This window comes from Vulpes lagopus, chromosome 3 (genome assembly GCF_018345385.1).
Source record: "Vulpes lagopus strain Blue_001 chromosome 3, ASM1834538v1, whole genome shotgun sequence".
Taxonomy (NCBI): domain Eukaryota; kingdom Metazoa; phylum Chordata; class Mammalia; order Carnivora; family Canidae; genus Vulpes; species Vulpes lagopus.
The window spans coordinates 17,014,251-17,039,476 of NC_054826.1; the positions used below are offsets into that span (position 1 = coordinate 17,014,251).

Here is a 25,226-nt window from a genome sequence, read left to right on the forward strand (position 1 = left end):
AAACCAATTTCCCACCCTTGGGGATGGTTTCTATCTCCTCCCATCTACATACCTTTTCCCTGTTACCCGTAACTAAACAGGCTTAAATTTGAGAATAATCAGGAAGCAGCTGGTGGCAGCAGGAACCAAAATACCTTTAAAGAGAGGATTACAGGGGGATCCCTGGGTGGCTCAGCGATTTAACACCTGCCTTCAGCCCAGGGCATGATCCTGGAGTCACAGGACTGAGTCCCATATCAGGCTCCCTGCATGGAGCCTGCTTCTCCCTCTGCCTGTGTCTCTCCCTCCCTCCCTGTCTCTCATGAATAAATAAAATCTTAAAAAAAAAAAAAAAGGATTACAAAGGGAGTCTCAGACAATCAAACCCTTGGTGGAGCTTGGTTTACCTGGTTTGATCAGGAGGCAGGCAGCATATGCTATGTAAGGGCATTTAGGAGAAATAAATGGGGTAGAATAGGGGATACCAAAGTGTAGGCAGAGACAGCCTTCCCTAGTCATATCTCTGGAGGTGCTGGCCTCTCCCCAGTTCCTTTTGTGCTGAAGGCTAAGATAAGCAGCCCAGGTGTGAGACTGGGCTAGGACAGGTCGGGGCTATACTCCTTATCCAGGATCTCTACATCAATTTCATGGAATATGTGGTGGTATTTGATTTGAAAATGGAATTATGTGTTTGTGTGTGTACATCTGTATATGCAGGAAAGAGAGATCAAACAAAATGGAGATAATGTTGTTAAGTGTTTAATGTGGGGTCTAATTTATAATTCCTCTATTCTTGTTTATGTTAAAAAATTTCTGTAATTAAGGAGCGCCTGGGTGGCTCTGCTGGTTAAGCAATGGACTCAATTATGGCTTAGGTCATGATCTCAAGGGACTGAGATCACACCCCAAGTTGGGCTCTGCAGGGGCATGGAGCCTGCTCAAGATTCTCTCTCTCCTTTTCCCTCTGCCCCTTCCCTCTCTCCCTCTTAAAAAAAAAGATGAAAGAAAAAGAAAATTCCTATAATTAAAAGAAAAAAGTTTGCTTTTAAATTTAGGTAGAACTACAAATTAAAGACATCATTAAGATAAAATTCTAAGGGGTGGCTGGTTGGCTCAGTCAGTTAAGTGTCCAACTCTTGATTTTGGCTCAGATCATGATTTCAGGGTGGTGAGGTGGAGCTCCGAGGCAGTATTGTGTCTGCTTGACATTCTCTTTCTCCCTCTCCCTCTCAATCCCATGCACATATCTCTCTAAAATACATAAATCTTTAAAAAAAGATAAAATTCTAAGTCATAACTATAATTAAATAACTAAAAACCTAATATATTTAAATGGGACAAAAGTCATTTCAGAAAAGATATATACATTTTTGGATACATTATGAAAGACATTCTAAAATGATGCCAATGTTTAAAGATATTTTTTAATAATTACCATCATGACTTCTAACCTCACAGAGGAAATAATTAACAGGATATACTTCTTTTCAATATGATTATTCAAAATAAATGGTATCACAACATAAAGATTTACAATTTTATTCTTCACTTAAAATTATAGATTATATATAAGATTAACATTCTCGGGATAACTTACCTGGGTTTCCATCATTGGCTTTTGGAAAGGAAATGTATCATGGTTGACACACCACAAAATGTCATTATCTTCATTTTCCGAAGCTGCCATCAGTAGAATACCTAAAAGTTCAATACACAAAATCTTACTATATGATGCTAAATATAAATAGTATGCATCCTTAACGATCTTAAAAATATTACTAACATTAATATATGTAACATATACACATATCATGCACTGTTGTAAGTAAACAAGTCACAAAATAAAAGTTAATCCCCTAAAAACACATAAAATTATTGTCAGGATAGAATCATTACCTGTTCAAGATCTTATACTTCATTTCTTTCGAGTAAACACTTTTTTCACATCTTAAAATTCCTGATGTTAGGATATATTTCACAATCAATAAGCTTATGAATTTAATTATTAATCTAAAGAAAGCATTTTTAGTATATAAGAAATCAACAGTATCTAATATTCAATGAAATAGAATTTCATGTACCAGTTATCTCAATCACATGAATAAAAAATGATGAAGTTACTAGTGGAATGGCAGAATAAATAAACTATAAAAGCATCATCTTAGCAATACTAGTTGATTTTGAAATATACTCTCCTGTGCTCAATTCCAACTCCTCCCACTAATCTCTTTATACTGACTTTAGTGGTATCAGCCTTAAGTCTACTGGGTGGTTATAGGCGATAAGGCCATAATTAATGCACTAAATTAGAATATCTAAATTTTACTGGAAAATTTGTTATTTTCAAATGACTCAAGACATTCTAATTTTAACAATTAAAAAAATCTAATTTTAGGGGCACCTGGGTGGCTCAGTGTTGAGCATCTGCCTTTGGCACAGGTCGTGATCCCAGGGTCCTGGGATTGGGTTCCACATGGGGAGCCTGCTTCTCCCTCTGCCTATTTCTCTCCTCTCTCTGTGTCTCTCATGAATAAATAAATAAAATCTTTAAAAAAAAAAGAAAAAGAAAAAGAAATGAAAACTAAAAAACCAAACAATCCAATCTTAAACCTGATAGTATTTCAAAACTTACCTTTACTGTAAAGAGCCTTATGTACTTTTGAAGGCTTTTCCACTGTTGAAGATGCTGAGAATCCAGGAGGTAAGCGGACATGAACCAGTGTCAACGTATTAGGTCGTGCTAGTGGTTGTCTGAATGGACAAGTGCTGAAATATAACCTTACACCTGATGATGGGATAAAATTATACATCAGTAACAGAAAATGAAAGAGCTGAGATATACATGTCATTGAAACAATTCCACAGGGAAACACAAACTCCTGTTAAAGCTACAGAATCACTTCCCTGACTGATCTTAAATCACCATGTGTACCACCACCACCCAAAGTAGAGTTCTAAGAAAGTGTCACTTTGAATTACCATATGAATCAACACATTTTAGTAGATAGAATCTGCAACTATAAGCCAAGGGAGTCCTTGTTCCTATTCAGGCTCTGTCATTGAATATTAGTCATTTTACTTTTCAGGCCTAGTTTTAACATCTACAACATGAGGAGACAGAACTAGAAGAATCGGGGCACCCAGGTGGCTCAGTCTGTTAAACATCTGCCTTTAGGGGATCCCTGGGTGGCTCAGCGTTTTGGCACCTGCCTTTGGCCCAGGGCGCGATCCTGGAGTCCTGGGATTGAGTCCTGCGTCGGGCTCCCGGCATGGAGCCTGCTTCTCCCTCCTCCTGTGTCTCTGCCTCTCTTTCTCTCTCTCTCTCTCTCTCTCTCTCATAAATAAATAAATAAATCTTAAAAAAAACAAAAACAAAAACAAAAACCATCTGCCTTTAGCTTGGATCATGATCTCAGGGTCCTGGGATCAAGTCCCACATTGGGCTCTGCTCAGCAGGGAGTCTGCTTCTCCCTCTCCCTCTGCCTCCTCCCCACTGCTCATGCTCCGTCTCTCTCAAATAAATAAAATCTTTAAAAAAATAAAAAAACCAAAAAGAATCTTCCAATTTTCAAAATCCTTAATTTTATAAATTATTAATATGGCTTAGTAATTGATACAGAAGTAAAAACACATTTCTAATCATAATCATAATCCTTAATTTCCAAATCTGAGTATTATCAAGCTCTAAAAGCAACAGTGGACATATAAATTAAACATACCTGCATGTGTGACCGCCAATAACTGACAGTCCAGTGATTCAGAATTTTCAATCACGGCTATTTGAACAATTGGCTTAAAAACAGAACGATCTATGGTCCTACAAGAAAGGAAAAAAAAAAACTAGTCTCTTTTTAAAATGGTCTACTACACGTCTCAATATGCTAAAACAAGACTAACTTCTTAGAAAATTAATACAACAGCACCAAGAGCCAGCAAAAACCCCTGAATACGAGTTTACATTGTTAGAAGTTACCCCTTCCCTCAAAGATCATAAAAGAAGGCTATCTCCATTGAGTGAACGGTTAATGATGAACAAGACATTCTCAGAGCACCAAATCACCATTGCAAAGATTACTCCAAGTGTTCAGTAGTGGAAAAACTGGTGGCTATATGCCTACTGATGTAATGCTGCAAAGAGTTCACATCACCTATGTGATACTGGTTAAAAAAAAAAAAATTACCCTGAATTGAATAAGGAAAAAAGACAAATTCAGAAATTGAGATATTCCACAAATAAGACTCTTACCCCTCCCCTACCAAATGTGAGTATTAAGGGGAAAAGGAAGGTGGTGGGCAGCCTGGGTGGCTCAATGGTTTAGCGCCGCCTTGGGCCCAGGGCGGGATCCTGGAGACCTGGGATGATGTCGGGTTCCCTGCACGGAGCTTGTGTCTCCCTCTGCCCGCCCCCCCCCCCCCCCCCCCCCCCCCCCCCCGTCTCTCATGACTAAATAAATAAAATCTTTAAAAAAAGAAAAAAAAACTGGTAAGACAGCTGTTCTGTAAGACAAATGACTAACATAATTAATTCATGGGTTCTGACTGAATCTGGGAAAAAACAGAAAGAAAAACAATTATGAAAGATTAGTGAGACTATAAAGTAATTTTAATATGCAGTATATAACTACAAAGTAATATCACAAAATTATTAATGTTTTTAGGTGTGGAATTAGTATTGTGCTTATTTAAGAGACTTAGGACATGGAAAATGAAAGATTTAGGAGTGAAAGTCATGATTCTGCAACTTACTTTCAAATGCTCATCAGAAAGTGACGAAATGAATGAAAACGGTAACCACTGCTGAATCTGGATAATGTGATAAGGTATTAATGGTTTTTACTATGCTACTCTTCTAGCTTTCCTATGGATTTGAAAACATTTCTGAAGAAAAAGGTAGTTAGGGGAAGTAAAAGCAAACCCTGTTCTAGACTGTCTGCCTTAAGGATGCCTGGGTGGCTCAGTGGTTGAGCATCTGCCTTTGGTTTGGGGGTAATCCCGGAATCCTGGGATTGAGTACCATATCAGGCTTCCTGCATACAGCCTGCTTCTCTCTCTGCCTAAGTCTCTGCCCCTCTCTGTGTGTCTCTCATGAATAAATAAATAAAATATTAAAAAAAAAAAATAAAGATTGTCTGCCTAGGAATTCTTTTGTCAGTGAAAAGCAAAGAAAGCATTGATTTTTTTTGTGTGTGAGGATATGCAAACAGAGCTATAACCCAAGCACACACAAAACTGAAGCTGAAGATTTGAGGTCTTTGTTATGGGAAGAGAATTTTTGCAGCTGAGCTAAGTTATTTGCGATATACATAAATCCCAGTACATAGCGTCTCAAGTCTTGGCTTGTAATTTGGGTTCTAGTACCTATACCTAAGAGTCAGACTTTAGAGAAATGTTAACATTCCTTAGTTTCAGTTTCCTCAGAAAACAATATGGGGAACACAACTGTAAAATTCTGTATTCGCAAACTGCACTGTGTCAATTATCAGACCAGCTGAACTTTTATGATGCAGTCCTCTTAAAAGGTTGTAGCAGTAACAAGCGGGGGGACGACGACGACGAAGACTTTGTGACATGTAGTTTCCTAGTGACAACTCCTTTAATTGCCTATATAGGCCACCTAAAGCTTAAAATTTCAAGGAAAAACACGTCATGCTATACTTTACATTATAAAAAGTCTGCCTTGTGTTTCAAACTATCCAACATTAGAATTAAATGAAGAGTCTGTCTCTAGCAGTTGTTTCAAACATAACTTCCAGTGTCATCATCTTCAACATTTCTTATCTTTTACAGATATTCTGAAGAGGAAATAATTTTAGTATGCTGCACATATATAATTATATGCCTTGTGCAAATGAAATGCCTGGCAATAAATTACATATTACCTAGCAATGTTTCCAGCTGCAGAGACAATAGAATTCTGAGAAACTGAGGCAACTCTGCTCATTCCTTGTCCATCCTGGCCCAAATCGTACACCTGTGAATAAAAAATTGTACTCACTTAAACATAACTATAATCCATACAAATATTACAAAATAAACTTTTTGAGAACTTTTTATTTTATTAAATACTCTTCTTTTCAAGGATCCTTTAATTTTGGCACTTTACACAGATATGGAAACATTCAGAGATTTGAAAATTTTTTTTAAAGTTTTATTTATTTATTCATAAGAGACACACACAGAGAGGCAGAGACACAGGAAGAGGGAGAAGCAGGCTCTCTGCAAGGAGCCCGATGTGGGACTCAATCCTGGATCCTGGGATCATGCCCTCAGCTAAAGGCAGATGTTCAACCGCTGAGCCACCCAGGCGTCCCTGGAGATTTGAAATTTCATAAAAATGGGAGCCCTAAGAAGTAGTTTGGGATGTTTTTTAAAAAGCATACAGCTGGGCAGCCAGGGTGGCTCAGTGGTTTAGCGCCGTCTTCAGCCAAGGGCGTGATCCTGGAGACCCGGAATCGAGTTCCACGCTGGGCTCCCTGCATGGAGCCTGCTTCTCCCTCTGCCTGTGTCTCTGCCTCTCTCTCCTCTCTGTGTTTCTCATGAATAAATAAAATCTTTAAAAGAATAAATAAAAAGCATACAGCTCAGGGGTGCCTGGGTGGCTCAGTTGGTTAAGAGTTTGCCTTCAGCTCAGGTCATGATCATGGGGTCCTGTGGTCCTGGGATTAAGCCCACATTCGGCTCCTTCCTCAGTGGGGAACCTGCTTCTCAACATCTGCCCTCCATTCCCCTCCTCCCTAGCGCTTGAGTTCTCTCCCAAATAAAATCAAATCTTAAAAAAAAAAACAAAAACAAAAAAGAAACAAAAAAACATACAGTTCATAGGAAAAGGCTGAGAGTAACTGAATCTCTTCCCTAAAAACAGGGATTTTCTTACCCCCCCTTAAATAGTATATTAATACTTACCTGTATTACTCCTTTCTCAGATCGTGTATATAAAATGTTTCTAGAATTATCGATTGCAATTTGGACAATAGGATCTAAAGATAAGACAAAAAAAAAAGAGAAAAAAACCTCTAAAGATTAACAAACAGAGCAGCCACTTAAAACAAATTTAAATTGTTAAATCAGAACTTTGCATTTAGGAGCTATCCTCTTGCTTTGTAGGTAAGTCCTACAGATTTGCATGAGGACAAAGCCAAAAGCATTTAAATCAGACAATACACGAAAAGAGCAGACATCAAATATTGTGACTAGCTTAAGAGCTTCACGAAGAAATTACTGTCTTTTTAATGAATTTTAAGCCAAATCGGAACCAAGTTCTAGATTATTTTTTCAACATTTAATTCATGTCTACTATATGTTAGAAACACAGGAAATAATTATACTGAGGGCATTCCTTCAAGAAACTTCCAAGTTAGTTTAGTAAATCACTGTGAAGGGAAAAAAATTAAAATTTCAGTCACATTTTGAGTGTGACTCATATCTCACTAAAGCATTTTTAAATCATTTCACCTGCCTAAATCTCTTACTTTTATTAAAAACTCAGATGTAAAAAAAAAAAAAAAAAAAAACTCAGATGTATTTATGTTGAGGATTTGTTCTAGGCCAGGCAAAACATGTATTAGAGGTCTCCCTCTCACACAGTATTGGTGTATATGCATACAGCTGTTTTAGGCACATGTTCTGTGATGCTATATTCATAGGAACTTGGGAATAAAACTCATATTGTCTCTTTATTTTATAATCTCTTTTTCCTTTAAGAAACCTACGAGGGGACATCTGGGTGGTTCATTCAGTTGAGTGTCAGACTCTTGATTTTCGTTTGGATCATGATCTTGGGATCATGGGATTGAGCCCTGTGTCAGGTTTCACACTCAGCACTGAGTCTGCTTATCCCTCTCCCTCTGCTCCTCCCTTTATTCCTCCCCCTGGTCACATTCTCCTTCTCTCAAATAAATAAGAACTTAAAAAAAAAAAAAACCTTTATAAATATATACAAGTGTTATTTAATAAGACAAACTTTCAGTTAAGAGAGTTTCTGAAAAAAAAAATGCCAACAATCTTAAAACACTGGGACGTCTAGGTGGCTTAGTGGTTGAGCCATCTGCCTTTGGCTCAGGACATAATCCTGGAGTCCCAGGATCAATTCCCACATCGGGCTCCCTACATGGGGCCTGCTTCTCCCTCTGCCTATGTCTCTGCCTCTCATGAATAAATAAAAACTTAAAAAAAAAAAGTCTTAAAAAATTTCATTGTCAGGGATGCCCGGGTGGCTCAGCAACTGAGCGTCTGTCTTCGGCTCAGGGCATGATCCCGGAATCCCAGGATCGAGTCCCACATCGGGCTCCTTGTGTGGAGCCTGCTTCTCCCTCTGTCTGGGTCTCTATCTCGGTCTCTCATGAATGAATGAATGAATGAATGAATGAATGAATGAATAAAAATCTTAAAAAGAAAATTTGGTTGTCAAATTTATTGTTTTCTACTTACCATCTTCTGAGAATGTGAATTGTAGTAATGAAGGAACAAGGAAAGAAAGTGCACTCTTTGAGTGGTTTATTTTCCTGCATCTTTGGCTAAACCAACCTGCTTCTGCCTTAAAAGGAAAAATCAAAAGGAAGACTTGTAAATATAGATACACTTGTCACTACTATTTGGCAACTGCTATATACCCACATGTATAAAAATCCTCAAATCTTAGTCAAATACCCATAATTATAAAGACAGACTATTCAGAATTAGTACTTAATTTAATCCTTTAACTAATAATAGAAAATGTAGTTAGCCATAATCAAATCATGGGTTTCAATGAAATCAAGCTATTTCAAAACCTTATAGTGCTATGTTAATAAAATCATATTTTTATTATCTTAAAAACTCTTTTATTTGAAAGTAGTAAAGCATATAGCAAGTGCAGTTTATAAGAGCCCAAAGTACATAAAAGTACTTGTATCATCTCTTCCCATTTTGGCTAAAAAGGAATCTTAACAACAGCAGCCATTGCCACCACAATCTATAGTTTACCTCTCAATGTCTGACTTTTGCCATACAAAACCAATTTTTTATTTTCCGGTAATGAAAAGCTGCCAAGAGAAACTAGGTAAGAAAGAGGTACAACGTAATATAAAAAAATACAGGGCAGCCCCATTGGACCAGTGGTTTATCACCGCCTCCAGCCCAGGCCTGATCCTGGAGACCCGGGATCGAGTCCCACATCGGGCTCCCCGCATGGAGCCTGCTTCTCCCTCTGCCTGTGTCTCTGCCTTTTTCTCTCTTTGTGTCTCTCAAGAATAAGTAAATAAAAATCTTTAAAAAAGAAAAGAAAACAAAACAAAACACAGTTGACCAGGGTTGTAATCCTAGCTCTGCCACTAATTAATTAGCTATGTGACTCTAAGATTATTTATCAGTTTCCTAACACCTTATGAAAAAGCTAATATTACAGTATGGAAAAAACAAAAAAGAATTTCAGAAAAAACACACATGATCAATAAATATATGAAAAGATCCTCCCCTCAGCTAGTAATAAAAAAATTTTCCCTCAATCAGATTGGTCAAAATTAGTAAATTTGATAATACCAGTGAAGGGAGGTAGGATATTCATAGAAGGCTGCTAAGCATCTAAAAAACCCTTAAAGGCAATAATGAAAATATTAATTATAATTTTAAACACATATGCTACATAAACCAGCCATTAGAATTCTTAAGTCTCTACACAAAAAAGTATCTATACATGTACACAAAGGGGCCTACAAAAGAACATTTCCTATAGCATTATTTACAAAGAGGAAAACAAAACCTAGGAATTAAGCAAATAACATACATCCATTTTACAATTATGCAGCAATCAGGAAACATAACACGAATTATGTCAATAAAACATAAGCAATAATCTAAGGAAAAACATACAAACATAATTTGTATATGTGTATACAAACACATATATATAGATATTTATCAGTGTATGTCTTAAAAAGATACTCAGAACTAGGTTTTACCTTTTTTTTTTTTTAAGATTTATTTATTTATTTATTCATGATAGACACAGAGAGAGAGAGGCAGAGACACAGGAGGAGGGAGAAGCAGGCCCCATGCAGGGAGCCGACGTGGGACTCGATCCCGGAGCTACAGGATCGTGCCCCGGACCAAAGGCAGGCGCCAAACCGCTGAGCCACCCAGGGTTCCCCCTAGGTTTTACTTCTAAAGAGACTGGACTGGGTTTTATAGACATGGTATAGTCACAGAAGACTGTGATTTTAACTTTATATTTGAATACTTTCCATAAAAATATATTTATGTGTTTATATAATTAGAAAACAAAAATAAAATCTATCCCTATTTTACTTATCCTTAGAAGGGAAAAAAAAATGTTTATAAATGCCAGACTTACCTGGTATGCTACTTCATATAAACAGCCATCTTTTCCAGCCAAGAAAATTCTGCCATTATCAGTGGAAGTTATTGTTAAAAGGTAAGTATTATCAGTGGGAAGAGAATATAAAGGATCTGGAAGCAACTGCATTCCACCACACATACTGTCATTAAGAACTCCAGAACCTATTTTTTTTTAAATTTTAAAGAAAGAATACATGAATCAGCTTAACAGCTTTTTTAAAGTTTGAGAGAATTACTGCATTATCTTCAGAATTGATATTTTCTACTGAATTCCGGGTATGTCGATACCCAAAAGCTTCTATAACCTAATACTTTTAAGTTACTGTATAAAAAGTCTGATATAGTTTATTCAAATTAAATAGAACCTACTATATATTTATATATAAAAAAATACATAATATATATAACATTGTACAACATCATCAAAAAACTATCCCAAATTATTAGATTTTGGAAAAGAGCCTAAGGATGTGATAGTAATAATCATTAATTTGAGCCACTGAAATTCAATATTATTTCACTCAAAACAGAGAGACTGCCAGGATGCAAAAGAAACCATTGAATGTACTAGTAATAAATTGAGAGCTTCTTATATTAAAGGAAAGAATAATGTATATTTCAGTGTTCCATATGTTAAAATGACAATTGAAAAACAAGAAACAAAGGAAAGCATTAATAGAAAAACTCACTAATGTCAATCATTTCTCTTCTACTACCCCTTTATACTGTACATTTAAGGAGTGTACATTAATATGATAAATGTATTCAAAATATTCTTTTTTTTTTTTTTAATAATTTGCTTGATAGACCTAGTATATAGGGAAATACTATTTTCGATGAGTAAATAGTCTGGAAAGTTAACTTAGCAGAAAAAAATTAGCTTTTAATTATACTAAATTGGCGAATATATTTTTATTTTAAAAACACCACATGTAGTTTCCTATACCTGTTTGTAAATTAGCATAGCTAAGTCCAAGAATCACTATATCCACAGGGGTTGCCAAAACCAGGAGATGTCGTACATGAGGTTGAAAAATGCCTATGATAAAGCAGACAGGAGTTAGGGATTATTCCAAAAACATCCATTTCCACTATTTAAGCATTAACAGACTAATGTTTTACCATTAAACTAGTGATTAAACATGGGACACCAGGATGGCTCAGCAGTTAAGTGTCTGCCTTCAGCCCAGGGTGTGATCCTGGAGTCCCAGGATTGAGCCCCACATCAGGCTCCCTGCATGGAGCTTGCTTCTCTCTCTGCCTATGTCTCTGCCTCTCTTTCTCTGTGTCTTTCATGAATAAATAAAATTAAAACAAAACAAAACAAAACAAAACAAAACAAAACAAAAAACCTAATGATTAAACAGTCTATGTAGCAGGCATTTGGCTGGCTCAGTTGGTAGAGCATGCAACTCTTGACCTTAGGGTCATGAGATCAAGCCCCATGTTGGGCTTGGAGCCTACTTAAAAAAAAAAAAAAAAAAAAAAAGTTAAATAACATATGAAAAGTCTCAACTCAATTTAATTTTGTTTTTGTTTTGTTTTGTTTTTTAATAGATTTTACTTTAAGATTCTATTTATTTATTCATGAGAGACACAGAGATAGAGAGGCAGAGACATAGGCAGAAGGAGAGGCAGGCTCCATGCAGGGAACCTGATGTGGGAATTGATCCTAGAACTCCAGGATCACGCCCTGAGCCAAAGGCAGATGCTCAACCACTGAGCCACTCAGGCGTCCCCCCTCAATTTAATTTTGATGTTAAAATATTACTATCTATGATCATTTAAATAAGTAAGCAATAAAAAAGAACCATCTTAGAAAATAAACACTTCAGTATTTAATACCATTTAAAATCAGCATTACATTATAAAATATACAACCTTCTATTTGTATACTACACTGATAGTATAATTCACAGTACCCAAAAGATGGAAGCAATTCAAGGGTCTACCAACAGATGAATGAACAAAATGTGAACACACAATGCAGTATTATCCAGTGTTAAAAAAAGATGACATACTGACACTACAACTGGAATGAATCTTAAGAACATTTTAAGTGAGGAGCACCTGGGTGGCTCAACTGGTTGAACATCTCATCTTGATTTTGGGTCAGGTCAGACTCTCAGGGTGGTGAGATCAAACTCCGGGTCGGGATCAGTGAAGAGTCTGAGGTTTCCCCCTCCCCTCAGCCGTTCCCCCTACTCATGTACATGCACACACACTTAAAAGAAAAAAGAACTTCATGGGACACCTGGGTGGCTCAATCTGTTAAGTGTCTACCTTCAGCTTAGGTCATGATCCCAGGGTCCTGGGATCAGAGCCCCACATAGGGATCCCTGCTCTGTGGGGAGCCTGTTTCTCCCTCCCTCTCTGCCTGCTGCTCTCCCTGCTTGTGCTTGCTCTCTCTCAAATAACATCTTAAAAAAAAAAAAAAAAGAATATTGTAAGTGAAACAAACCAGTCACAAAGAGATAAATTCCACTTATATCAGGTACATAAAGTAGTCCAATTCACAGAAACAGAAATGAATTTATGTTAAATGAGTTTCCCAGATGAATTTATATATCAAAAACAGGTAATTTATAGTCTCAGAACATTACCAAGTACACAATTTTTTTCTGTTAGTTCATGCTGAAGTACTGTTTATTTTTTTGGTATTAACATTAAAAACTGTGCAGTGGCATGAGATTCTATGTATAATTATCACTGTCATGTTACAATACCCAAAAATAGTGTCTTACTGATAGGAATAAAGGAAAATATAGCTTATGTCACAATTACGGGCATTTTTTCCTATATATATACCCTTAGCCTACTTAAGGGTATTAATTAAATGCCATAGAAGAAAGAACGACGAAACTTTTACTTTCACTGATTAAACATCAAGGGGCACAAAAGCCATTTTTGGGTATCAAGGTTCAAGCCAGTAAAGCTGAAGAAACAGATTTTCTACCTAATGAACTCAAAATATAAGCGATATTCCATAAGTTGATTTAAAAAGCTTGAACTATATAAAAACTTAGATTTAAAAAAAAAAAAAAAAAAACTTAGATTTTTCCTTAATAAAGGCCAGGCTTGCTTCAGCAGCATATATACTAAAATTAGAACAATACAGAGATTAGCATGCCCCCCAGCACTAGGATGACATGCGAATTCGTGAAGTGCTCCATATAATAAAAATAATAAAAACCTTATCTCTAAGTACTCAGTCACCAGCCTATGCCAAAAAAGTCATCTTTGATTACACAAACTTTAACAAAGTTAGACTTTTACAGATGGCGGAGTCAGTTTATGGCTTTGAGTAAAGGGAAATAAGTAAAGCATATCTTGCCAAACGATGGGATCTTTTCTAAAATCTCTCATTTATACAAGTATTTTGCAAAAGGAAATGGTAGAAATGGAAGCCATCTCAGGATGGCTTCAGGATGCAACAAGGTTAAATGATTGACATTTCTCACTTCTGTCAGCTCTCACTTCTATAAAAGTATACATCTTATTAGTACCTTTTAGAAATTAACATAAGTTATATAGGTCTTTGGAACAGTTTAAAGTTTCACTGCTGGGCAGCCCGGGTGGCTCAGCGGTTTAGTGCTGCCTTCAGCCCAGGGCCTGATCCTGGAGACCCGGGATCGAGTCCCACGTCAGGCTCCCTGCGTGGAGCCTGCTTCTCCCTCTGCCTGTGGCTCTGCCTCTCTCTCCCTCTCTCTCATGAATGAATGAATGAATGAATAAATAAATAAATCTCTTTTAAAAAATAAAGTTTCACTGCTTTTGGATGAAAAAGTTTTAAAGTTTTGAAAAAGCTTGAAAAAGTTTTGAAAGAAATAGTTTAATACTTGTGCACAAATATGAACATGCAGGATCCTTTGCTAACACTTCTGTTTTTGCTGCTTTGATGAAGACACTCAACAGTACCATAACCCACAGCATTTTAGAAAGGCATGCTTTGGCACTGAAAACTTGGCCAATGGTACCTTCAACTTCTAAATCAACTTCAATGACAGTAAGAACTGGCACCTTTTCAAGAGCTGTTGGTTCAGAACAGGAAAATATAAAGTTCTCTTCTACTGAAAAGTCCACTGGCTTTCCAGAAGTAATAGACTAGACCTATAGGAGGTTTACTGTATTAGAGGCAGGAAAGATCATTCCAAGAATAAATTCCAGAAAGGAGTTTACACATGATTTGACTTTGGTGGCAGTCCTCCTGCATCATACAGATGAGGTAAGTTGACTCAGAAATCATTAACCACTCATAATCACTATAACAAATAACGTCCCACAGCCACAAGCTCTTTCAGCTAAGTTACCTCTCAAGAAGATACAAATGAAACTAGACAGCCATGTGTATCTTTCAACACATAAGAAATGCTTCCCTGAACCCAGAAAAAGTGTGATTAAGTCTTGTCAATTTCTCTGTGGACAAAAACCTGCAAATGCTAAAAAACGCAGAAAAACTCATGTTTACTCAATCATAAAATTGAAACATGTATTCATATTCTGCTTCCTTAAACAGAAATCACCAATAAAGCAAACTCTTGCCAAAAAGCTGGACTTAGAAAACAATGACTTTATGAATAATATGTTCTTACAAAAGGTAAAGATAAGGATTTTGTTAGCTTTAACATAATGTTCAAAAATCAGAATTTTCAGTACTTATGGCAAAGTCAGAACTATTTGATAATCAGGGCACCTAGGTGGCTCATTCAGTTAAGTGTCTGACTCATTGATATTGGCTCAGGTCATGATCTCAGAGGTGAGATCCATCCAGCCTTGGAGTCCTGCCAGCTCTGTGCCGGGCATGGAGCTTGCTTTGGATTCTCTCTCCCTAAGCCCCTCTGCCCCCCATTCGCACACTCTCTCAAAAAAAAAGAAAAAAAAAAAAAAAGGTTTCATTATAAAAGACAACACATTTATTGTCCTATCAAATACTGTGTCATAATTTTAAATTTGCAATGAAGTTTACAGTTGGGTAGAACAAAATTTTACTATTTGTTTTAGACAGACAATTTATATCTACTAAAATGCCAAGCAGGAATAGCTCTCGACTTATTATGAATAAACTTTTAGATACTTTTGTAAAAGAGATTTATTTAGGGGCGCCTGGGTGGCTCAGTCAGTTGAGCATCTATTTGCCTTTGGCTCAGGGTCCTGGGATTGAGCCCAGCATCAGGCTCCCCACAGAGCAGGGAGCCTACTTCTCCCTCCCCCTCCTGCTCCGCCTACTTGTGCTATTTGTCAAATAAATTAAATCTTAAAAAAGGGGGGGGGGGGTTGATTTATTTATGTTGAGAGAAAGTAAACACGCTTTTGAGAGCAAACATGAGCAAGCAAGGGGCAGGAGTAGAGGGAGGAGAAGAGAGTCTTTTTTTTTTTTTAAAGATTTATTTATTCATTAGAGACACAGAGAGGGGCAGAGACACAGGCAGAGAGAGAAACAGGCTCCATGCAGGGACCCCAACATGGGACTCGATCCTGGAACTCCAGGATTATGCCCTGAGCCAAAGGCAGACGCTCAACTGCTAAGCCACCCAGGCGTCCCAAGAAGAAAGAGTCTTAATCAGACTCCATACTGAATGTGGAGCCCCATGTGGGCTCAATCTCAGGACCTTGAGATCATGACGTGAGCCAAAACGGAGTCGGATGCCTAAATGACTGCACCACCCAGGTGCCTCTATGAATAATCTTAAAAAAAATAAAATAAAGTGAATAAACTATTAAACATTCCTAATCACTTTATATATTTCTAATTAGAACTCAGAACTAAACTTCAATAAAAATTTCAACTACTTAAAATTTGTTATTCAGTCCTAAACTATTTTTTAAAAATTTTTATTTATTTATTCATGAGAGAGACACAGAGACAGAGATAGAGGCAGAGACACAAGCAGAGGGAGAAGCAGGCTCCATGCCAGGAGCCCGACGTGGGACTCAATCCCGGAACTCCAGGATCAGCCCCTGGGCCGAAGGTGGTGCTAAACCATTGAGCCACTTGGGCTGCGCAGTCCTAAACCATTTTAAGTCTATATATGTATGTTTATATATTTAAGTCTATATATGTATGTGTATATATGTGTATGTATTTATATATATATATAAAAATTAATCATTACATTTTTATTCCTTACCAGCTTTTGGTTTCACAAGCCCCACGGCAAGAATAGTTTCACTAAGTCCATCAAAATAGGCGAGATCTCCTCTGTTAATAAAAAAGTAACATGTTATATGTATAAAGAAAACAAAGTTTTATCTTAAAATATTCTTTAAGATTACAGTATGTAATGAAAACTAAACCAGCAAACAAAATTGTTTCAGTTCCAAGGTCCAGACACACAGGCCTGTCTAAGGTTAATAAGCATAAACCAGGAAAACAGGAAATGGTGGAGAACACGAATAAAGTCTTTAAACAATAAAATAGAATAAAATGATTTTTAAAAAAAAAGAGATATCTTTAAAAATGTCAAATCGAAAAAAAAAAAAAAAGTCAAACCATCTCTCAAATAACTGGTAGGCTATCTTATTGGAAGATAAGAACTTGATAACTAAACCCCTGCTACTGAGACTGGCATCATCACTGACATTTTGTTATAAATGCAGACTGTTTTTCTTTTTTAAGGTTTTATTTATTTATTTATGAGAGACACAGAAAGAGAGGCAGAGACATAGGCAGAGGGAGAAGCAGGCTCCATGCAGGGAACCAGATGCGGGGACTCAATCCCGGGACCCGAGGGTCAAACCCTGAGCCAAAGGCAGACACTCAAACACTGAGCCACCCAGGCGTCCCATAAATGCAGACTCTTGAGGCTCACTCAGAACTACCATAACAGAATCCACATTTTTTTTTTTATAAAGATTTTATTTATTCATGAGAGACACAGAGAGAGAGAGAGGCAGAGACACAGGCAGGGAGAGAAGCAGGCTCCACGCAAGGAGCCTAACATGAGATTGAATCCCGGATCTCCAGGATCGGGCCGAGCTGAAGGCGGCACTAAACCCCTGAGCCACACGGGCTGCCCCAGATCCACATTTTAATTTCATCCCCAGGGGACTGGTATGTAGACTGAGGAGCACTAACCCAGTTATTAGACAAATAAAAGATAAAACCAGGCAGCTTCTAGGTAGAACACTAGCTGCAATTAAGATAATCTAAATTCTAATCATGCTACAGCAAACCAGTGTTAAATACATACCCATCTTCATAGTTCCACATGAATATATCACTGTCAATTGTGAGCCAAGCTCTGCTGATAGGAGGGAACACACCCATCATGCAGTTACACTGCATATCTGAAGTAATGTGGATGTAAGGTAAAAAGATTTCAACCTTTCTTAAATTTGTTACGAAAGATTTTGGTTTAAAACTTATGATAAAAAATCATAAAAGAAATCATGACCTAATCACTCTTTAATAGAAAGAGTAAATAAAATTTCTAATGATTTTTAATGAAAGACATAGCTTATGACAGAAATAAGTCTGCAATTTATAATTTCTAAATAATGCCATCTGACCACTTGAAATGTATTCTAAAGGTCAAATGTAATGTTTTTACCATTACTAACTTAAAAAATATTGATTATGAATAACACTATTGAATTTTTACATGAAAAAACTTACCGGACCAGTTTCTCCATTGTGTAAGAGCAAGACTGATAAAGCACATGTATGCTAAAGTCATAGGTAGGTACAATTTGCAAGCTTCTTATAAATAGTAAGATTGAAAAAGACAAAATGAGGCATCTGGGTGTCTCAGCTGGTTAAGTATTTGCCTCCAGCTCAGGTCATGCATGATCCCAGGGTCCTAGGATTGAGCCCTACATCAGGGCTCTTTGCTCAGTGGGGAGCCTGCTTCTCCCTCTCCCTGCCAGTCTTCCTGCTTGTGCATGCGCAAGACAAATAGACAAAGGATTATATTATGTAATTAAAAAACAAGGACACAATCATGAATAATTTTCTAAGGTCTTTTGCACAGATAGTACTATCAGAACATTAAAGAAAAATATTTAACTAAACAAGGGTAGAGTATGAAATAAATTATATTTTATATTTAATAATACTTTCATAGTCTCAAATATTGAAAATTTTGGGGAAAATATTAGATTCTACTAGTTTTTCTATTTATAAGTATTTCCTTAATTTTCCATTTCCTTTATTTTTCTGAATCAGACTGTGAAAAACTTGAAATGTTTTGAAATTTATTTTATTTTAATTTTTCTTAAAGATTTTATTTATTCATGAGAGACACAGAGAGAGGCAGAGACATAGGCAGAGGGAGAAGCAGGCTCCATGCAGGGAACCCAATGTGGGACTCAATCCTGGGACTCCAGGATCACGCCCTGGGCCTAAGGGAGGCCCTCAACTGCTGAGCCACCCAGGCATCCCAAAATGTTTTTACTTTAAGTAGATTAATATGCTTTTAAAAATCTCAGATTAAACTTTAATATAGCTTCGTAATACCTACATTATGAAGGCTATAGATATAAAAAAAACCTCTTAGCACGTAACTACAAATCTAATATCTTTATAGGGTATACCACACCTTTAGAGAATCAGATAAAATCTTTCTTTTTAGAGGAGCAAATAACTCCTCTAGCAACTCATTCTATGAAGATACCATTAATGTTCCATTGTTATGGGATCCTTAGAAATGCAATCACTTATAAATTTTAATTAGATACCAATAAGTGTAAAACCACACCAAAAACTTTTGGGGAGGGCAAATGAAGTACCTAGCAGTTTGTTTGTTTAAAGATGTTATTTATTTATTTGAGAGAGAGAGAGAAATCACAAGAGGGAGAAGGAGCGACAAACAACAACTGAGCAGACAGCCCAACATGGGGTTTGATCCTAGGACCCTGAGATCATGACCCCAACCAAAGGCAGATCCTTAATGGACTGAGCCACTCAGGCACCCCAGTTTGTTTGTAAACATTTTTAGAGCAACCCAGTCTTAAAATGTTAGAATACGAGAAAAAATGAAAATCAGGGATCTTTCAGCTAAAACGTGGTAGTAAAAGCTTCCTTGTATAGTGTTTAACTGGAAAGTACTACTTTGAAAGAGTATCATCAAAACGCAGACTTCTTTGTAAACAATTCACTCTTTTCAGTGTCCCAGAATAATTAAAATGTGATTTAATTATTAACATACCTTTTTTTTCTTAAAGAACATCTAATCCAGATGAAATGGGACAAGGTCTCCTAAGATTTTTTTTTTTTTTTTAATTTATTCATAAGAGGGACGCCTGGTTGGCTCAGCACTTGAGTGTCTGCCTTCAGCTCAGGATGTGATCCTGGAGTTCCAGGGTCAAATCCCGCATTGGGCTCCTGCATGGAGCCTGCTTCTCCTCCCTCTGCCTGTGTCTCTCATGAATAAATAAAATCTTTTTTTAAAACGTAATAATTTATTCATGAGACAAAGAGAGAGAGAGAGAGAGAGAGGGGCAGAGACACAGGTAGAGACAGAAGCAGGCTCATGCAGGGAGCCCGATGTGGGACTCGATCCTGGGACTCCAGGATCACACCCTGGGCCCAAGGCAGACGCTGAACCGCTGAGCCACTGAGCCACCCAAGTGTCCCGTCACCATTCACTTACATATTGAATTTTCTAGATACATGGCAAACTATCCAAACACTTAAATGTTTTTTAAATACAACATTAAATGAACTTATATACACAAACCAATTAAAAACAAAGCAAGAATTATAATAAGAACACCAGTTTTTAAAAACCTTAAAGAGTTAAAAACAAGGTAACAGGATACGTCCAAACTGTTCAACAAGTTCCGGTGGGAGAGGAACTCTTCGGATGGAACTGATCTCTGGAAGGTTGGGTACTGACAGCAAACCAGGTCCCTGTAGAGGATAATCCATATCTGACATGCCAGAAACAGTGGGATTATCTGCAAGTAATAAAACAAAGCATTTAATAAAATAACAAGGTTTCAGGAATCAACTGGGCATATTGAAGCACTACAAGCTACAAAAATATTGTGTATCTGGCAGTTATACAGCTTTAGAAAGAATAAAATAGTTCTGACCCAATACAAAGGAGGTCTGAGAAAATCCTGTGTTAAGCTAGGGGCAATAACAGGTTTCAGCACTACACAGAAAGTTATCTTTCACAAAGACTCCATAAGAAAGGAAATATTTAATTCAATAATTTAGATTTTTTTCTATTATTTTACTAATTCGAAACGGGAAAATACTTATAAAGCTATTTTGTGATTGTCAGATAAAACAATTGTGAACAAAATATTGATTAGGGAAAAACCACTATTTCTTTCCATGCATTTTTCTTAGACCACCCCTCCTCCAGACCAGTAAGATAAATACAAATGCTACCACATAAGCAATATTTTATTGGGAGAAATCACAGACTGCTCTATAAAGTGTTATCATTGCACAACATTTCTCTTGCTCCAAGACACAGTCAACTAAGGGCAGGAGTGGGCTGGTCTATATAACCTGTCCTTCTATGTCTTAAACAGAGAGGTGTTTTTTAGATCTGACTGATGACATATTTATCCCAGGCACCTTTCCAGGCTGCCTTTAAATACAAAGATAGTGGGGAAGACTGATGTATGAAATAAATCCTAAATGTCTTATGAAAATTTAAAATCTATAACTAGAGAGAAAAATACAATTAATTCCTATGTACTAATTATCCAGTTTCAATAATTACCAATAACATGCCCCATCAGGTTTCATTTATATCCCTAGCTACTCCTTCCCTAATGGATTTTTTTTAAAGATTTTATTTATTTATTTGACAGAGAAAGTGCACAAGTAGGGAGAGCAGTAGGGGTCGAGGGAGAAGCAGGCTCTCTGCTGAGCAGGAAGCCTGAAGAAGGGCTCAACCCAGGACTCTGGGATCATGACCTGAGCCAATGGAAGATGCTTCGATGACTGGCCACCCAGGAGTCCCCCTAATGGATTTTTTGAAGCAAATCCCACACATCCCATTTAATCTCAAAACATAATTTTAAGAGGATATTACACATGTTAAATGGCAGTGGGAATACAAAGGATGGAATTAATAACTCAGGGAATGATGTGAATGGCTAAGAAAGCCCTCATAAAGGAAGTGATATTTAATGGCGTCTAGAAGAATATCAGGTAAAGAAAGAACATTCCACAAGTGATGAAGTAAATGATGATATAAAATAGAATCCTGAAGAGATTCTTATGGAAAACATATTAAATTCAGTGTAACTGGAATATAGAAGCAGGGGAGGAGATTAGGTTTAAGAGGTGAGTGTAAAGGTGGATAGGATAGATTTGGGTCAGATAAGAGAGGACAAGAATATATGGACTTTTTTTTTTTTTTACATCTTGCTTTTCAAACCTAAGGAGGTCAAAGGGAGTCGTGCTGGTTAAGATAAGAGTTGCTAACAGGCCACTCAGTTCTTATAAGACAAGCCCACTGGTAAGTGTAGCTGTCAGCAACAAATACTACATTTGTTTTGTTTCTATCTTTTCTCTGACTGCAAGTCTACCCAACGATTTTTATGAATTTCCACAAGTGTCATCCAGGTTTACACTGCCAAGTTTATCCTTGTTATTTTAACTGGGTTACTGTTTACCAAAAGTCTTGTCTCTGTCTTACTGCTTCTCTGCTTTTCTCCAATATACATCTCACAAAGGGGTCCACTCTTTTTTCATTTTATTTTTTATTTATGATAGTCATACAGAGAGAGAGAGGCAGACACACAGGCAGAGGGATAAGCAGGCTCCAAGCACCGGGAGCCCGACGTGGGATTCGATCCCAGGTCTCCAGGATCACGCCCTGGGCCAAAGGCAGGCGCCAAACCGCTGTGCCACCCAGGGATCCCGGGTCCACTCTTTTTAAAGCAACTCATGTGGGACACCTGGGTGGCTCAGCGGTTGAGCGTCTGCCTTCAGCCCAGGTCATTATCCCAGGGTCCTGGGATCCAGTACCGCATTGGGCTCCCTGCATGGAGCCTGCTGAATTTCCCTCTGCCTGTGTCCCTGCCTCTTTCTGTGTGTCTCTCAAGAATAAACAAAATCTTGAATGAATGAATGAATGAATGAATGAATGAAGCAACTCATGTAATTCCATACGCTTCGAGGAACCTGGCTATAATTTAAAACCGTCAAAAGTATTTTACCGTCACCTCTCTTTTGTTGGCACATGCACTGCTTACCCTCCCCGCCCATCATCACAGCTAATGTTCCCCTCTTTCTTTATTCCCCTGGTAGTTCTTTTTAACTACCTTTATATTTCAGGGACTTCGTATTATACTGACTCCAAACGGAGTAAAGAATATCTTTGAGAGAGGGTAGTAAATTTCCAAATTAATTTCGTTTGCTCGTCTTAGTCTAACGTTAATATGTGGAATTAACAAGGAGGGGACTTGGATCAGGTGATCCGACTCAACTGGCCTTAGCGATGAACGCTTGGAGGCAGTGAGCAGCTCATTAAGGTTGGGTGTCTTTAGGGCAGCCCGGGTGGTTCAGCGGTTTAGCGCCGCCTTCAGCCCGGGGCGTGATCCTGGAGACCCGGGAAGGAGTCCCACGTCGGGCTCCCAGCATGGAGCCTGCTACTCCCTCTCTGCCTGTCTCTCTGGCCTCTTCCTTTCTCTCTCTTGAGTAAATAAATAAAAATCTTTAAAAAAAGGGATCCCTGGGTGGCGCAGCGGTTTGGCGCCTGCCTTTGACCCAGGGCGCGATCCTGGAGACCCGGGATCGAATCCCACGTCAGGCTCCCGGTGCATGGAGCCTGCTTCTCCCTCTGCGTATGTCTCTGCCTCTCTCTCTCTCTCTCTCTGTATGACTATCATAAATAAAATTTTAAAAAAATCTTTAAAAAAAAGGGGAAAAAAAAGGTTGGGGTCTTTGCTGTTTCTGCTCCAAACGGGGATTGCTCGCCACTCCGACCCTCTCAAATATCGGCAGTGGAGCGAGAACATGACAAAATATTGAAAATAGGCTCTTTTCCGCTCTTCAAAGTGTAGCAAACGGCTAAATCTCAAAATGTCTTCGTCGGGCCCACCCTCGGGATAAGGACCTAGTTAGGGAGTCAGACGAGAGTCCCTCGGCTGAGAAGGCAGTTACCGAATGGGCACTGATCACTCACTTGGGGCAGACACCAGGAGAAGCTCGGAAAGGTCCGGGTACATGCGGTCTTCTTGCAACTGACGGTCGATGAGCCGCCCTGCATTTTCCAGCGCTTCCTGCAGGCCTGAGGCCGACGTGGACGCCGGCATTGCCGAGCCCAGTAAAGAAGACGGCATGTCGGGACTCGGAGACAAGAACGTCCGGAAAAAGCCAAAAACCAAGGGGAAAAGAGAGAAAACCCGAGACCTTAGCTCAGACCCGCAACTCACGGCGCGCGCGCCAAACGAGCGCCTCGGCGCCTGTGCATGACGCACTTCCGGTTCGCCGGGAGGGGAGTTTGAAGGCTGCGTTTCGGAGCTGGAGAGCGGAAGCCGTGGAGCACGCTGGGAGTTAGGGGCGGGGCGACGGGGCGGACGCGCTTTCCCGGGCGGAGGCTGGCCGGCCGTTGGCGAGAGGCGGAGCGGGAAATCGTGGAGGTCGCCTAGGGAAGGCGGGAAAGAAGGGGATAGGGAATGGGCCGGGGCCGGGGCCGGGGCCGGGAGGGTCGGGAAGGGTGGGGGGGAGGGGAAGGAGAGGGGGCAGGAGCTGGGTAGGTGGGAGCTGGGCTGTGTCCGGCCGCGCCCGCCGCTCCGCTTCTGCTGGGTTTCGCGAGCGCTGGAATTCGGCCCCTCGAGCTCTGCAGGTTTGGAATCCCTCAGCTGCAACTCCGTGAAAGTCGCGCGTCAGTGTCTTTGGCGCTCCAAAGAACTTCTCTTGCGAGAGCGGATAGGAGTCGGTAGCTTGGTCCGAAAGAGTTTGCCTACGAGCCAGATTTCACTACATTTCTCGCGGGCTTCAGTGTCCATTAAAATTCATCAGACTTTCCCGGCTGGCTCAGTCAGTAGTAGAGCGTGTGACTCTCGGTGTCTGCGTAGGGACTTCACGCTCCACCCTGGGGTGCAACCTACTTAAAAAAAAAATTTGATCAGGCTTTTCTATTTGTGTGTGACTACTCTTTAAAGAATTGTGTGTTTATTGAATCATTCCTGGCATGCAGGGAGTTTCTGTCTTTATTTATTACAGAGAGGAAGAAGAGTGTTCTTTGTAATTCATCGGTTGGTCCCCAGCACAAAGAAGAAGGACTGGTAAAAAGGAGGCCACCCGACAGATCACCAAGTCCTGCAGAAATCTCATTTATAGTTTGTGCCAGGCACTATGCCTGGGGCTGGGAATATCAAAACTGACACGTTCCTGTCCTCAAGGTGCTTCCTGCAGGGACGCACAAGAAAGTAAAGCAATTAAGTGCATCACCCTGATTTTTTATGGGGTATATGTATTAACTCCAGGAGGAGGGTAGGATGAGCAAGGAGACGGAAGATAGGCTTCATTTCACACGGAAGGTAACTTGAATGGTCAAATCAAAGCACTCAAAAAGCATCCTTATTTAGAAATATTAGAATTTGTCCTTAGGGGCAGCCCTGGTGGCTCAGCGGTTTAGTGCCGCCTTTGGCCCGGGGCATGATCCTGGAGACCTGGGTTGGAGTCCCACGTTGGGCTCCCTGCATGGAGCCTGCTTCTCCCTCTACCTGTGTCTCTGCCTCTCTGTCTCTCTCTGTGTCGCTCATGAATAAATAAATAAATTTTTTGGAAAAAAAAAAGAATTTGTCCTTAGTCCTCATTTAGAACCACAGTTAAGTAAGGTTCATCCAATTATATTCTTCATAGTTTAGCTAGTCAATAACTGAAGTACTCCTTATTGACTAAACTGAAAGAGGACTTCAGCTATCTCCATTTTAATCTCAAACTTTTTAATTGAGTCCTTCTTTCTAGCTTATGTGAAAGATCTTAACTTAGGTGAAAG

The 25,226-nt window shown here is 38.8% G+C and overlaps 1 protein-coding gene and 1 pseudogene across 1 annotated transcript in view; one reads left to right on the forward strand and one right to left on the reverse strand.

Annotated features, from left to right (window-relative positions):
• The window catches only part of NUP155 (nucleoporin 155), a 65,872-nt gene extending 42,190 nt beyond the window's left edge, over positions 1–23,682 (reverse strand). Inside the window, exons 1-12 of the mRNA XM_041750327.1 lie at positions 23,406–23,682; positions 20,071–20,208; positions 17,502–17,598; positions 16,440–16,510; positions 11,258–11,350; positions 10,307–10,473; positions 8,407–8,512; positions 6,883–6,956; positions 5,859–5,950; positions 3,699–3,796; positions 2,612–2,764; positions 1,577–1,677 (exon numbers count right to left, since the gene is read on the reverse strand). Coding sequence (XP_041606261.1) covers positions 1,577–1,677; positions 2,612–2,764; positions 3,699–3,796; positions 5,859–5,950; positions 6,883–6,956; positions 8,407–8,512; positions 10,307–10,473; positions 11,258–11,350; positions 16,440–16,510; positions 17,502–17,598; positions 20,071–20,208; positions 23,406–23,562 — 1,347 coding nt within the window. The 5' untranslated portion in view covers positions 23,563–23,682. The remainder of the gene's footprint in view (positions 1–1,576; positions 1,678–2,611; positions 2,765–3,698; positions 3,797–5,858; positions 5,951–6,882; positions 6,957–8,406; positions 8,513–10,306; positions 10,474–11,257; positions 11,351–16,439; positions 16,511–17,501; positions 17,599–20,070; positions 20,209–23,405) is intronic.
• LOC121488499 lies at positions 13,390–13,490 on the forward strand (annotated as a pseudogene).
• Positions 23,683–25,226: the final 1,544 nt, after the last annotated feature.